Here is a 15,615-nt window from a genome sequence, read left to right as displayed (position 1 = left end):
AAACCAAATTCAATAGCCAAGCGCTGCAGCCTTCTAGTGCAGCTCCGTTACCGGCGGCAGCACATGGGACGCCAGGCTGCAGCCCCTGCCACAGAGCAGGCCCACGTTGTCCAGCTCTGGCTCATGCCAACCCGTCTCCTCCGTGTAGGACTCACCTTTCCACCCAATTCTTGTAGCTGGGGATGTCCTTGGCATACAGAAGCTTGTTAGAAGGGGAGTCTTTGCCCAGACGGTGCTCCGAGGTTGAACAGGAGTCCATGAAGGTCTGAGCCACCACCGAGAGGCAGGCATCTGTGATGCTGTTCTTGTGGATGTCAAATACGAACTGGGGGTTTTTGATCATGTTGACCCAGAACCGTAGTGGCAAACTGCAGGGAGGAAGGAAGAGGTGGAAGAGGATGGGTCAGTCGGGGTGTTGTTTCACAGGCGATCTCGCTACACTACAGTAACAGGATTGGAGCATGTGACTGGGAGGCAGGATTTCTGGCTGCACACTGGTACGCAATGGCTCAAACTCATCCCTGATGGGACTCTACTCAAGTCAAGGGAGTTGACTCCAGAGTTGGCTTTGGTCCAGGGCATCTTTAGATCATTCACAGAGGGCCAGATTCAGACACTTTATTCACCTTGAGGAGCATCTTACTCTGCAAGGAGCCCCACTGACATCAATGGAACTAGTTGTGCTGGCAGAATTGGCCCCTTACCCTCTCTGTGGTTCCTATTAATCTCTGTAAAATGGGGATAATACTTACCGGCCTCGCAAGGGTGTTGGGATGAGACCTGACTGCTAATCACTCCACCCTCTGTGGCCAGAAGAGGTCATATATGTGCAAAGCCTTAGTATTATTAATGCTTGTAAGTGGGAAGCAGTCTAGCTTTTCGGTCTCAGCAATACCTGGGGTGGACATGGACATAGAATACTGGGGAGTTGGGATTTAGCTTCACAGCTATAACTCTGTGCACCAGTTGATACAGTAATGGCATGTAACTACCCTGTGACATCCTGTAGTTCCAGCAGGCTGGGCATTGCACAGCTCTGTGTTTATAACTAGGAGTTGGGAGATGAATCCTTACTATCAGAGCCCACCCACTGGATCTCCATCTCCAGGGTTTTAGTAAGTCCAATTTCAAATGTCTCCAGGGCTGCGGCTTCTATCACTTCCTAGAGGGAGATTATTCCACACTAACAGATCTTCACAACAGTGGGTTTTTCCTAAAAGCCAACCTACATTTTCCTTTCCTTAATTTCATCCCATTGCTTCTAGTTGTCCTGTGTCCACAATATCATCCTAAACAATTCACCTCTACCACTGGTGTCTACACCCTCCAGATACCAGCAGGCAGTGTAATACGTCCCTCTTGGCTACATCACCACCTGACCTTCCCCACGGACACCTCTGGAGCAAGGAAACTTGTGGGCTGAACATCAGAAAAAAGCATCTCAACAGACAATCACATTAGGCTCCAGTGAAACAGTCTCCCCAAGGGAAGCACCCGAAGCCCAGTTGCTGGAGATATTTGAAATTCGAACTGAGGAAGCACTAGGAGAATAGGGGCCTGTGCTAGCACCTGCAACAGCAGCAGGCAGGAGGAGGAGGAGCTGGGGAAGATGGCCTGGAACAGGTCTTTTGCATCTCTAATATCTCTGATGCTAAGCTCCAGCCAGCCACTGGTAGCAGGGAATGCTGGCTGGGAATGATGAGGCCTGTGAAGTGACTTGGAGTTAATTTAATCTGATTGAGAAGAGATCATTTCTTCCTCCACCCTACCCCCGTTAAATAAACCTCCTGCTCATTTAGTCTGAGTGGCTGCAATCAGCCGTAGATTGGCACCACAGATAATGTTAATAATATGCTAATATTTCATTAGCTGAAAGCCTCTTCGATGCATGGGGTTTCTTTTTTTATTTCATGGCACTGTGCCGACCTGCCAGTCAGCATGGCTGGTAAAAGGAGAAAACTCATCAGCTGGGAGTCCTGTGGTTCTCCTCTGCTGTGCCTTTTATAGTCCCTCGTATTTACACAGAAGAAAGGAGGGAAAGATTCCCCAGGGGACTCTTTCCAACAGTGAGATTCAAAGGATAAAAGCAGCAGGGAACATTCTCTCTCGAGATCTCAGTCCCCTGTCTCTATTCCAGTACATGCAACAAGTGTGGGGAGCGAAGCGTTGTCTAGTGGTTGGAGCAGAGTCAGGCTCTACCTAGCTCTGTCCTCACTTGGTGCTCGTATGGCTCTGTCACCATTTGTGCACCTCACAGCCCTTAATGGCTCTATCCCCACAGCATCCCTGGGACCTACCGTGACCCCTTTCACAGAGGGAGACACAGAGACTAAGGGTATGTCTATCCTGTCATCACAGGGTGTGATCTCAACTTGAGTAGATATATCTGCGCTAGCTTTCATCTAGCTCAGTCAGGTACCAGAGCAATGAAGCTGCGGCGACACGAGCTAGGTGCATGAGTAATTACCCAGGGTCCTGGGCGGCTGTACAGCCCACACCAGCTCAGGTATGTCTCCTGGGGCTACAATCACACCCCCAGCCCCGAATGCAGTAGAGATACACCGCAAGTAATTTTCCCCAGATGACACCGGGAGTCTGCGGCAGAGCCGGGAGATGAATCCAGGTGTCCTGCAGCCCATGCCAGTTCCTTACCCACAAGCCCATCCTCCCCAGGCATCAGAACCCCAAACCCTTTCCCCTCCACCTGGGACCCGGAGCAGGGCCACGTCGGAGGGATCACACTGACCAGTTGCTCTTCCAGGTGTGCCGCACGTGGGGGTCGTGGATGTTGTGCTTATCTGCCTGCTCGTCCAGGAAATCAAACATGTACTTGATGGCCAGGGGCAGGGCACTGCCGCGGTGCGCCGTGCTGAAGATCGTCTCAAAGAGGTCGTCGACAAACTTCTGCAAAGTGCCCTGCGGGGTCAGGGGAGGAGGAGGAAGAGAGTGAGACACTGCCCTGGGGCTCTGATGTCCTCCCTGGGGAATTTGGGTTGCCAGGTTGGCTCAGAGGAGTGCTACTAGACTGCTCCCTGGAGTTCCCAGATTCAGCCCTGGAAGTAGTGACTGAGAGCTGGTGCCATCTGACAGCTGTGCAGTGGGAAATAAGCTGAAGCTTTAAACCCTGTTGCCAGGTACACGTATCACTGGGATCCCCCTCAGCCTTGGACCTGGATAGCAGCCTCAGCAAGCAGCCATGGACTGAACAGGCAAGGTAAGCTGCCTACCTCCCTCTCCTTAGAGCTTGTCTCTCTGGGTGAGGGCTGAGGTGCAGTGGTGGGGAACACTCAGCAGAGAAAGGGAAGGGTTTGCTCTCCTGTGTTGTTAAATGGGGTCCTCTTGTTGGCCCCCCGGTCACAGAATGCCAAGGGATTTGTGAGCAGCATCAGGCACATTGCATATCGCAAAAGGGACTATGAGATTTCAGGTTTGGGGTCAGATCTGCCACAGGTGTACACTGATGATACTCCAGTGAAGTCAACGTGCTCCAGTGTGTTGTGGGGATGGGGATGGGGATGGGAGAGGTGGGCATTTTGCATGCGAGAGAAGCCTGACCTGTGCACTGAGCAACAAATGACTGATCCTGCTCCCAACGATATTTTGCCATCCTCTGCATTGGGAGTAGGGCCTGAAAGAGCATCCATCATGCAATGCATACGCGGAACCTGACTTTGATATATGCTAGTGTAGAGCTTGATGAGGTTTCCTCCCACTCCCATAGGAGAGATCCCAGATCACCATGCTTAGAAACCACCGTGATCACTGCCTGATCAGCAAGAACGGGACACTTAACGGGACAATCTGAACGTAAGGGGTCTGGAGGTTGAGTGGGTACATGTACTTAACACACCTAGCATCTTCAATGGCCCAGGGTCCTCCCCATGAGTGATGAACACCATAAAACCACACCCCACTCTTCCTATGAATTCAATCTTTGCTCGCAAGTGAAACAGCAAAGAATAATGCAGGTCAGGACTGGTGTGCAGGCTGAAGCCAGGAATGGTGCCCAGGTCTGGGATAGGAGGAGTGACAGAGATCACAATGGAGGTGCATTGAAAGCAGGTGCAGTGGGTGCTGGAGGTAAGGTGGGTAAGGATTGGGGGTGCAATGGGGGAAGTGGTGTTGGGGTCTGGGAGTGGAACAGAGGTTCAGGTAGGTCACAACTAAGGTGCAGTGACCAAGCTGGTGCACGCTGATGGGGCGCAGGCTTGGCAGTGGAAATCCAAGGGCAGGGCGGCTCAGGAGGACTGGGCTGCCACCGGACTGGAATGGCAAGGTGAGCTGCAGGCCAGGATTGAGATGCAACTGGCAAAGGTGGTTGTGTACGAGCTCCAGCCTGTGTTCCCAGCACTCCTCTTTCAGCAGAGCTAGGAAATCTCCACCTACAACATGTTAATAACTGTAACTGCTTAACCAACTCAACTCCTAAAGTGACAAATTCCCTGCAATGGAAAGGTTCCTGCTGTCTCGGCAGATGCACAACAAGATTCCCCTCGATGGAAGTGGAGTGCTGAGTTCTGCCAGGGTGGGTAGAGTTTACACAGCACTAACAAACATACCAAAGCTTAAATTAGCAGGCTGATGTCCCTTGCTGATGCCCCATTTGATTTATTCTTTGAGAAACAAACAGAGAGAGAGAGAGAGAGAGAGCTCCTGAAAAACAGAACAAAACCCTGCAGCACGTCTGAACATGGGGAGGGCCCAGAGGGGAAATCTGACACAGAGGAGCTGCCCTCCGGATCAGTTTCCAGGAGGAATTGCTTCTCTCACTTGCCCAGCTGAATGCAAAGAAACCCTCCAAGGCTTCTAGGCAAAAGATTCCAGTTCTCAGAGGTCAGGGACTTAGCAGGGTAAAAACCATTCTCAATTTAACGAAGTATTCCCCCAGACTGTGTTAGCAGCAATTGCTCTTCCCTCTCTCTCAGAGGCACAAGATGGGGAGAGGAAATTTCTCTTATACCAAGTGCCAGGATGGGGGGGAATAGGCTTTCTGGTTTTCCTTATCGCTGTGTCAAATTCCCAGCTGGCTCCCTGCCTGGCTCCCAAGAAAGGGCAGACAGGACAGGCAGAATCTGGAGTTCTGTTTGTGGTCCACCAGTATCTGAGCTGAACACCAAGGATGTTCAGTGGTGGCCAGATCCCCAGCAGGTGTAAATCAGCCTTGCTCCAATGACTGTTGATTTACATCAGCTAGGGATCTCACCCCATGGGGGTGCCCCCTTTTTTTTTTACGTTGCCGGACCCATTATGGCCCCTAGTTGCTATGAGGAAGGGCACATTCAAAGACAGACAGAGCAATTGCATGCTCTGTGTCCATCGACAGAAGAATAACCTGGTTAGGATTTCCTATTCAGTTGCCGGGGATTAGACACTAAAGGCTGTCCCATCAGGGGACTGAGCACACAGCTGAAACACCAGAGCAGGACTTATGTGTTGACAGAGTCCCCTGTCCAGTGGACAGACTCAGACTCTGTGTGTGTGTGTGTGTGTGTGTGTGTGTGTGTACACAACTATGGCTGTGCAGATGAATTCGCCACAACTACATCTCCACCGGTCGGAGCAACGGTGGCTGCTATAGCGCAGGAAGGCCTCAGGCTGTCTTGCCACTGTATTGTCCAACTCTGCTCAGAATCGGATTAGATAACTTGATGGTTATAAACTCCTGAGCCTTGTCTACACAGCAGCTTCCACCATCGCTACTGCTGATGGGGCTGCCCCAGAGGAGAGTGACGTGCCAGTGCCAGAGGTTCCCGCTGAAGGATGTGGAAGATGTGCCAGGTGAGCCGCACCCTCTGACAGGCCCTCATGTGAGCTGTGCTAAGACTGGCCCTCTTCATACCCCTTATCCCCAGGCTGGTGGTCAGACTCCTGGGCCAGAGAAGAGCGGGCCCGGCAACCTCTCTAATCAGGGGCAGTCGCACAAAGCCCCTGGGTTAGTGGGGAAGTGCCCCGGTCAGCACTGCTAGTTATTCACATCCATGTAATGCTAATAAAGCATGGACATGCTTTAGGCATCTGCCTGTCAACCAGCAGTGCTGAAAACTGCCCAGCCCTGACCCGGGGAAGGAGAGACTTTCAGTTTCCATGGATGGAATCCGAACCCCATCCTTGGCCTCTCTGATGAGACTGCCAACAAGGGGAGAATACAGAATGGGAGATAACTGGCTTGGCAGCAGCACTGCTGAGAAGGATCTGGGAGTTATAGCGGATCACAACTTCAACATGAGTCAACAATGTGATGCTGCTGCAAGAAAAGCATATTGGATCTCGGGTTGCATTAACAGAGGCATAGCATTCAAGTCACAGGAGGTGATAGTACCATTTCACTCAGCACTGGTGAGGCCTCAGCTGGAGTATTGTGTCCAATTTTGGTCACTGCTGTATAGAAAGCATGTAGAGAAACTGGAAAGGATCCAGAGGCAAGTGACGAAGATGATAGAAGGGATGGAACGCAAGTCATACGAGAGCAAAGGTTGGAGGACCTGGGTACGTTTAGTTTGGAAAAGAAGAGATTAAGGAGGGACATGATCACCGTCTTCAAATGCTTGAAAGGCTGCCAAAAAAAGATGAAGAAAAATTGTTCTCTCTTGCCACAGAGGGCAGGACAAGAGGTAACAGGTTTAAACTCCAGCAGAGCAGATTTAGATTAAATCTCAGGAAACGCTTCCTAAGTGTAAGAACAGCCGGCCAACGGAACAGACTGCCAGGGAAGTTGTGGAACCTTCACTCGAGGTTTCCAAAAGGAGGCTGGAGCCATCTGTCTGGGATGGCTTAGACCCAACAAATCCTGCATCTTGGCAAGAGGTGAGACTAGATGTTCCTTGCGGTTCCTTCTAACCCTGGGGTTCTGGGAGTCTATGATTCTGCTAGAGATCTTTGTACTAGTAACAAGACTTAAATGCAGCCAACTCCTTTTGCCCAGGCCCCTAAACAGCCACCAGACGTTAATGACTATTGGCCACTGTGGACCCGAGCCAGATTCCCACCAGCAATGAGGTGGCGAAAGGCTGTGTGGCCCTCTGCTGATCCCCTGAGCCAGCATGTCCTCCATGTTCTAGTCTACAGGTTCCTATTCCACTCTCATCACTGCAGTATCTGAGGACCTTTTGGTCATGCATTACGCAATGTGACGAACATTGGTCACGTGCTTTGTTCTCTCCTCCTCTCCACAGTATGCCTAGCAGAATGCTAGGGTTCGTTTTATACCCATACCTGGTCGTTGTATTGGGGTCAGAGGAGGCAGACCAAAGCAGCAGGCTCTGCATGGGGAGCAGAAGGTGGCGAGGTTTGGGATGATCCTTAGTTCTTGGGGAAGTTCACTGTGCAGTCTGGGACCAGCCTCAGAAACCTCTGTCTCCTGCACAGATGAATCTGACCCTGGTGGTGGAGAGTTCTGCTGGACCACAGGAGTGGAGTTGTCAACTATGGTTTTCATCCCAGGGCTTCAGGCTCTTTAGATACTCTGGGTCCAGGCTACGGTGCGCCTTAAAGATAAGGACTGAGAACTGACCTGGACTCGAGCACCCTGTAGTGGCTGTTTCCCCAAATGCAGCATCCCCTTGCAGCCCCTGCCTGCTGGCAGCAGCATTTGAGATGTCAGCAAATTCAATTCCGGGTCAATAACTAGGTGCCAGCACCGCGTGATATTGAGGTGGGGCCGTGCAGAAGTTTAGCATTGATGGGACAAAAGTTATAGATCTGTCAGGCAATCTGCCATGCAGGGCTGCGTGGGACGAGAGAGTGAGTGCTCGCTGCCAAGGACCAATGTGCTCCCCGCAGCCCGTCAGCCCAGGCAGATGCCTGCTGCTCCCCATCAAGCCAGCATATTCCACTGAGCGCTTCGCTCCCTCCTTTGTCCATGCATCAGGCAAGATGGCTCTCTGTGAGTGACATAACCTAACCTGCGGAGAGGTGAGCGTGTTTGTCTCAGCTCATACTGCTGAGCTGCCCCACCACGATGCATGATGAAGCATCTAACTGGCTGGTATGCCTTCCAGCGCAAGCACCACTGGTGAGACAGCCTGGTGTCCACGTGGGCCAGAGGGAGGGGTGGGACAGTGAGTAACGTTCCCTATCGGTTTGTGGCATAACTCACAGTCCCATTTTGCCAGGCTGTCTTTGTCCTTTGAACATGTCCAGGACGTGCTCCCTAGGCTCCCCTTGACCTCTTGAATCACATGTGGTCGACTCTACAAACAATTCAGGGTATATCCTCAAACCAATCTGCTCCTGCCCACATAATTCTGCACACACAGGGATCCCTGTGCAGGAAGCCACTGTTGGTAATGCCACCTTTCCTCCCTTGTCCAGGCTCACAGCCTTGCTGCTGCCCTTGACTGCTCCCTCTCCCTCCCCAGTCTCTCACTAAACCCTTCGTTCATATTACCAGAAGTCACCCTTTCCTCACTAGCCCGCTGTCCGCGCCTTCATCGCCTCCCACCTTGACTATTGTAACCTGCTTCTTCCTGGTCTCCCCCTTCTCACCTCTCCTCCAATCCAGCCGACTCAAACCATTGCTCCCAGAGCCAACTTCCTATCCTGTCGCTCTGCACATGTTGTCTCTCCGCCTTCTGGCCCTCTCCACTGACTGGCTTCTAAATTCAAGCTCTTCTCACTTTCTACTGCGCTCTCCCCACGTACTTCACAAGCTAATCCCTTTACCCTCCCTTGGCTTCACACCTTGTCTCATGCTTCCCCTTACACTGGGAACAGTCTCTCCTGTCTTGCTCGTGAAGAGTCCCATCTCCTCTTTCAACCCCTCTGAAGCCCCCGTCTTCAAAGTTCCACTGCCCTTCTCCAGCATTATACCTTGGTGGCCAGCAGCCGGGTCAGGTAGATCTCAGACACCATCTTGCTGCCCCGGTCACCTTCTTTTTGGTCTCCATGCTCATGATTCTTGACTAGATGCCACATCTTGACGCCGCTCTCCAGGTCAGGTGTGATCATGGGTGTGCGAGAGCGCAGGCTGTCCGGGCTGCCCGTGTAACGGATCATGTTTTCTGGAACAGAAAGCCACAGCTTGCTCAAGAATCAGCCCTCCACCTTCAGGAAGAGGTGGCCACATTCAGGGGGTCAAGGTGTTTTTCCAGGGAAATACTCTGCGGTCGTGTCTTCTTTAAAAATGGAAATCCACTACCAAATTCCCCACAATGGCTGCCTTAGCTGCACCTACAACATCCGCACACATCTAGACGTTCCTAGGCAACTGAGCAGATACACGGAAAAACTTTCCTACAATGAGTTCAGTCAGCCCGGGAAAGGATCTCCCAGGGAAAAGGATGGGAGCCTCATCCCGTCGCACAACGACGGCCAGGCTGGACAAGACACTAGTATGTTTAGAAAAGGGGATGGTCCAGCACTGGCGATGTGCTGCTGGACATGTTACTGCTGTGACTGAGGGCAGGCAGCCGCTCCTGGAAATGGGTTTCTTTGTGGGTAATCAGAGCAGGATCCTGAGAATCCACAACTCTCACTGGCTCCTGCAGAAGTTGCAGATGCTGAGCAGCCATCTGGGCGAGGCCCAAAGAGCTTCACAGTCCATGGGCTTGTCTTTGGGTGTGTGCTGGGCTTGGTACACCTCTCCCCCAGCCATTTGCTCCCTCTTTCCCTCAATGCACCCCATTCACTACTCACCACTGTGTCATTCCCTCCTCCAAACGGGGCTGCTCAGCTCATTGCACCCTGGGTCCCCAAACCTGCCCATGTGGATGGCGTGACTCCCCATTGAAAGCCACCTGAAGCATTACTACTTCCCTTTCCACAGGCCGGGGGTGACAGCCTGGGCAACCCCCCCGGCTCTCCAGCAGTGCCACAAGTTAACTGTATTTCAACTGTAGTTAACACACAGATGGTGCCCCTTCCAGTAGCAGGTTCTGAAGCAGCTTCATTAATGCATTACTGGCCTCCCTGTATTAATTACTGGATGGAGTACCCATGTTCACTCTGGCTGCTGCTCCCTTTACTGCAATTAACAATCACTTCTGACTCACCACATTTTCCCCACTCGTCCCTCAGCCCCTCTTCTAAAAATCCAGTAGCACAGAACTCAGGAAATATAACAATAATGAAACCACTCAAACCCTCTTTTTTGCAAAGGTCACGGTGTCCTTCCAGAATGGCAACAACGCTGCAAAGAACATGAATATTAATAAGTCCTGGTGTATTGCTCATGTCCTTAGAGTAAGGGGAAGCGAGTTCCTCTGGACATTGAGTAACTGTACTTTCTCCCAAGCTACAGAGGATGAGGAGGATCAGACTTACTTTCATATATTTAAAAAACTGGATGAGGCAGCTGGATCCAGGGCAGTGGATGGTTTGTATCATTCTCCTGTGCAGTCTGGAAACTCATTTCCCTTTAACCCTCACCTGCTGCTGCACTTTTTGGGCCAGAAGTCCAACCAACAGGCAGCTACGCAGGTGGGTGCATCAGCAGCCGGTTGGGAAGGAGAGAGGAGCTGGTCTTGGTGACTCAGGAAAGCTAAGTTCTATTCCGGGCTTTGCAGCAGAATTTCCGTGTGGCCCACTTTATCTCTCATGTCACGTAGCCTCAGTCTTCCCATGTGTTAAATGGTAATAATGGAAGCTGGGCTGCTCAGTAAAGTGCTTGGAGAGCTAACAAGCTAGAGAAGCACTAACGTTTACTGTTCCAGGTGTAATCTCACCCAGGCCAAAGTCACCTGAATAAAAGAGTGATTTTCCATAGATGCCATTAATTAGAATAACATAGCCCTTGGATTGTCCAGTGCTTTTCATCTTCACTTGCTGTACAAATGTCAGTTGGCTGTGGCATGCTGTTCCCTTTGCACGTGCTCAACATCTCCCCACTGTTGTGGCCACCAATATTTCCCCTAACATATATCAGCAAACAGGCCCTTACCATACTTGCTAGCTGAGGTCCTGGAGACAGTGGAGTTGTTGACAGCATTGTAGGCAGTGACCTGCTTGGAGACTAATGCTACCACCGATCCATCTGGCACCTGCGGAGGAAAGAGAATTTAGGAATAAGCCTCCTAGGGCTGGCCAAAAAGCACACCCAATAACATAAAGGAAACCCAGCCAGTGAAACCCAAGTGATCAATCACTGTCCCTGCTGGAAGGATCTCATCATTAGTTACTTATGACCCACCCCTGCAAACCCTTCCTCATGGGAGTGGGGCCAAACCCTGCTCACTCCTCTCCTGCCCCCCAGTGCAAATCTGGAATCACTCTGCTCAAGTCAATGGGCCTACTTGGTATGAAGGTAGAATCTGGCTCATATAGGGACTGACCCAGAGCCCACTGTAGTCAATGGGCTCTGGGAGGCCTTCCATGGACTGCAATGGACTTTGGAGCAGGCCCTTAATGGGCTACTCCCATGAGCAAGGGTTTGTAGGACAAGGACATGGAATTCGCACAAGGGCCTTGTCTTTGCCCATGTCTGTAAGGTGCCCAGCGTGAGATCCATACCCACATGATTGTTTTTATAATGGACAAGAGACTGCAACAGGCTTATCTTTTAAAAGTGGGGAAGTGCCAATTCTTCTAATTGTTCAATAGTCCATAGAACAGAAGTGTGACATTCAAAAGGTCCATGACACAAGCTCTTATAATGAGAGACGGTCTGAAGAGTCTGAAATAGGGTTTGACTAGAGTTTGGGGTTCAAGATCAAGACACACCAGGTTCTGAGGTTCAGATCGGATGGTCCCCAAATCTCACCAGCTGTTCTCACAAGATTTCAGCCACAACTAGTGGGAGTTTAATGAGACCAGTTGATCTTGCAAATTCTCCATCATTTTTGGCTGGAATCTGATTTCAGCCTCATCTATGTGAGGCCTGGAAAACAGGCCCACTCCAGTGATGGATCCAAACCAGAACCAGTGATGGGTTAGGATCTGGGAATTCAAATCCTTTCCAGTTTTCAGGAGGTTGGATCAGAGCTTCTGATTCAGGCCATCTCCAAGGGAAAAGAACTCAACACTCGAAGAGAAGCTGATGTTAACAGAGACAGTAAGTTCACTGGGGAGGCCAAATTCTGAGATCTAGGGGAACAGCCGGGACCCAGTTCCTTGAAGTGCCCCTCACAGACTGAAATTAAGTTGCTCCTCCAAGGTCTCACAGCAAATTAGTTTGGCATGACACGTGTCAGTGCTCTTCCCCCTAGACAACACGTCATGGGAATGGGCATTTCATAGACAAGGTGACAAATGACCTCCTGGCATCAGAGCAGACATGCACAGACTCCTGATACGGCACAGGACTTTGCCACACCAGCCGGCCCTTGCCACTACTGCAACAGAGGAGGAAAATGGTGTTTCTATTGTTCTGCCCCTGTAGGTGGCAGCTGGATATCTATTGTGCTACAGGAAGTCTCACATAACATCTCAAAGGGGGAGAGAGCCTCTTGAAACGAGACAAGCCTTCCAATCCATTAGCTAGGCATCTGTGGGCTTCCTTTCAAAAGCAAGTGAGACAATAAGCAATTCTGAGCCAGTGAGGAAGCGAAGCTGTATCAGGAGCATCTTGGAAAAATGAGAAGTTATAAAAAGAAGAAACCTCTCCCACCTGCCCCCTAAACCTGTGAAGAGCCACTAGCTCTTGTCTCTGTAATAATAATAATTAGCTCTTACACGGAATCTTTTCATCTTCAAAGCACTTTACAGATACTAATTAATCAGCTCTCTCAACCCTTGTGTAAGATCTCTGGGTATTAGCCGCATATTACAGGTGGAGCACTAAGAGGTTAAGGGTCAGGTTTGTAAATGTATTTATGCACTTAAAGACGTCGCTAGACCCCTAGTGGGATTTTCCAGAGCATGTCGGTACCAAACTCTCACTGACATCGGACGTTTAACAGGGAGGGTGATTAACCATCGGAATAACTGTCCTGAAGCTACGGTGGATTCTCCGTCACAGGCAATTTTTAAATCAAGACTGGATGCTTTTTTCTAAAAGATCTGCTCTGACTCAAACAAGGGAAGCTCTCTGGCTTGGGTTCTATGGGGGATTTCACTAGGTGATCACAACAGGCCCTTCTGATTTGGCAATCTAGGAACAGAAGTTAGGTGTGTTTCAAAATCCCATTTGGCACCTATCTACAGCTTCAGGCACCTAACTCTGTTTGGCAACCTGGTCCCATGTGACATGCTCAGGGAGCCAGTGCAAGTCTTAGAACCCAGGAGCTCCCAGCCCTGTACTCAGTGTCAGATCCTTAGCTGGTGTAAACTGGTGTGGCTCTACTGACTCCAGTGGAGCTATAGTGGTTTACACCAGCTGAGGATCTGGCCTATAGCATTTACCAGCCGTAGATCTCAAAGTACTTTCCAGCAGTAGGTAAGGACAGCTGTCCTTACTGGTTAGTATCATTATCCACTCAGGGAAATGACACCCCCTCTATGGGGACAAAGTGGCTGAGCTGGGACTAGAACCAGGATCTGGTCAGTGCCCTCACCGGTGGACAAAGCTGCTGTCTGTTCCACTGCTCTCCCTCCTGCTTCCAGACAACAGGCTAACTTCTACCGCTGCTAATGTCAAAGATCCTCCAGAGTGCAATGGCCTTGCCCTCCAAGGGCAAGTACGTCATTCTCCCTCCCGAGCGGAAGAAGAGAATTAACTTGTATCCTTCTTATCTCCGCTCTCTGTTTATTTCTAACCTGCTTCCTTCCCCCTGCCCCCTCCTCTGTGCTGATCATCAGCCGCAGCCTGACATCTCATCTACTGCCGGTGGGGGGCCTTCAGTAAAGCCTCCCCTTTAAGAGGGTGGCGGCTTATCTCTCCCTCTAGCCCCACCCCAAATAGTTTGCAGGAGGGTTTTTATTAGGCATCACTGGACTAATATCAGTATGGACAATGCCAGCACTAGTGGCCTGGGGAGAGATACAGGGCCCCTTCCTTCCCAGTGATTGGCAGCTGAGTACCTGTCAAACTTTGTCCCTTAAAGCCGAGTTGTTTTCCCTTCTCTTATTCCCCTTCCTACTGCTGATCTGCCCTCTTCCCCGCCTATCGCACAGGGCAGAGTAGGCAGGGGGAAATCCTCACTAGAAGAATCATGGGAGGTCGGTGTTAGAGCTGGCCATCAAATTCTTGCCTGAACAGTTTTTTGCTGACAAATGCTGATTCAACTAAGCTGATTTTTGGTGTGAAATTGCATCGATCCTGATGAAATTTTCCACAAAAACGAGTATGTTGGAAACAGAAGCAAAATTGTTTATGAAAATTTTGAAACTTCATTTCGGAAACAAAAATTGTGTTTCAAAATGTAGTTTACTTTAGTGTTAGTAGCATTATTTTTACATTATTTCAAGACCCATCAGTAATAGTGCAGAATATGATGTCATATCATGTCAAATCATGTTCTCATCTGACATAATATAATAGCAGAAACCGTTTTCATTGAATGTTTATAGTATTTATTTTTAAAAGCCATTCAGGGCAGCTGCTACTTAGTTCAGCTTGAAACATCTTATCCTACTTTCTAGCTCAAAGTGACTCCTGTTTGTGTCATAGTGAAACAGTCTGACACTTTGTGGGGGGAGAGGGGGAAACGACAGAACTTATTTACAGGGCGTCATTGCCTGGGATTGCTCTTTGCTTGTTCCAGCCCTGGATCTCAGACAGGGCTGGCAGGGGAGCAGCAGCTCAGATGATAAGAGCAGCAGTGTAACACTCCTGTGGAGAAAGAGAGAAAGTGCAAAGCGACTGTGTTAGGAGGTGCAAAGAGACTGTGTTAGAAGACCAGATGGTGCAACAGCGACAGTCTCCAGGGTGAGATCTGTCGGTGGCCTTTGAAGAAGGGGTAGATGGGTTGGGGCAGAGAGAGACAAGTGTTGGCAGTGCCAGTTCAGTTGTTTGATTGGCACTGAGCATTGCGAGCAGAGGTAGGTAACTTGGCCAGGCCTGTGTCCCTGGCAGAGGGCTCCTGTCTCATTACCTGGTAGTGCGCCAAGGTATTGAGTCTCTTCCAGTCATTCTCTATCTTGGTGGTGATGTCTTCGTCCTGCAGGATCATTCGGGCCCCACTCGTCTGCCGCCACTCTGCAGGGAGAAAGGGCACATTTCACTCTGCTCTGCCGAGTCCCAGGGAGAAGGAGGCAGCTCAGCATAAACCTTGCACATGTAACATGGAGACCATGTACCATCAAGCATGACAACACTGGCCCAAAAACATCTGTCAGGTGACCCAAGGATACACACTGTGCACAGACTTTGTCTATAAGGTGCCACAGGACTCTTTGCTGCTTTTACAGATCCAGACTAACACGGCTACCCCTCTGATACTGTGCACAGAGATGCACACAACACCTTCCCTAGGGTGACCAGATGTCCTGATTTATTAGGAACAGTCCTGATTTTGGGGCCTTTTTCTTATATAGGCTCCTATTACCCCCCACCCCCTGTCCTTATTTTTCACACTTGCTGTCTGGTCACCCTACCCTTCCCCTCCCACACGGGAAAAGGCACACTCCATATACATGTCCATGCCATGTATACCCCTGCAAACCAGGGACAGGTGAACTTTCAAAGATTCAGGGAGATGATTCAGGGAAGTACCCAAAAGCATAAACTACATGTCAAAGTTCTGAGTCAGTTCTTACATTACCTGAACGGGTTTTCTGACTCGGGATAAAACACGTATATCC

General features: G+C 50.2%; 1 protein-coding gene across 3 annotated transcripts in view; it reads right to left on the bottom strand.

Annotated features, from left to right (window-relative positions):
- PLXNA4 (plexin A4) overlaps positions 1-15,615 on the bottom strand; it is a 703,772-nt gene that overhangs the window by 55,083 nt on the left and 633,074 nt on the right. For all 3 annotated transcript variants that reach the window (XR_007772140.1, XM_050936769.1, XM_050936770.1), the window contains exons 26-30: positions 14,907-15,010; positions 10,877-10,976; positions 8,809-8,999; positions 2,747-2,916; positions 156-368 (exon numbers count right to left, since the gene is read on the bottom strand). Coding sequence is in view for 2 of the 3 variants with exons in the window: in XM_050936769.1 (XP_050792726.1) it covers positions 156-368; positions 2,747-2,916; positions 8,809-8,999; positions 10,877-10,976; positions 14,907-15,010 (778 nt within the window). In the remaining variant the exon portion in view is untranslated. The remainder of the gene's footprint in view (positions 1-155; positions 369-2,746; positions 2,917-8,808; positions 9,000-10,876; positions 10,977-14,906; positions 15,011-15,615) is intronic.

This window comes from Gopherus flavomarginatus, chromosome 1, assembly GCF_025201925.1.
Source record: "Gopherus flavomarginatus isolate rGopFla2 chromosome 1, rGopFla2.mat.asm, whole genome shotgun sequence".
Lineage (NCBI taxonomy): Eukaryota > Metazoa > Chordata > Testudines > Testudinidae > Gopherus > Gopherus flavomarginatus.
The sequence above is the reverse complement of the archived record's forward strand: the minus strand, read 5'-3'. Positions and strand labels throughout refer to the sequence as shown.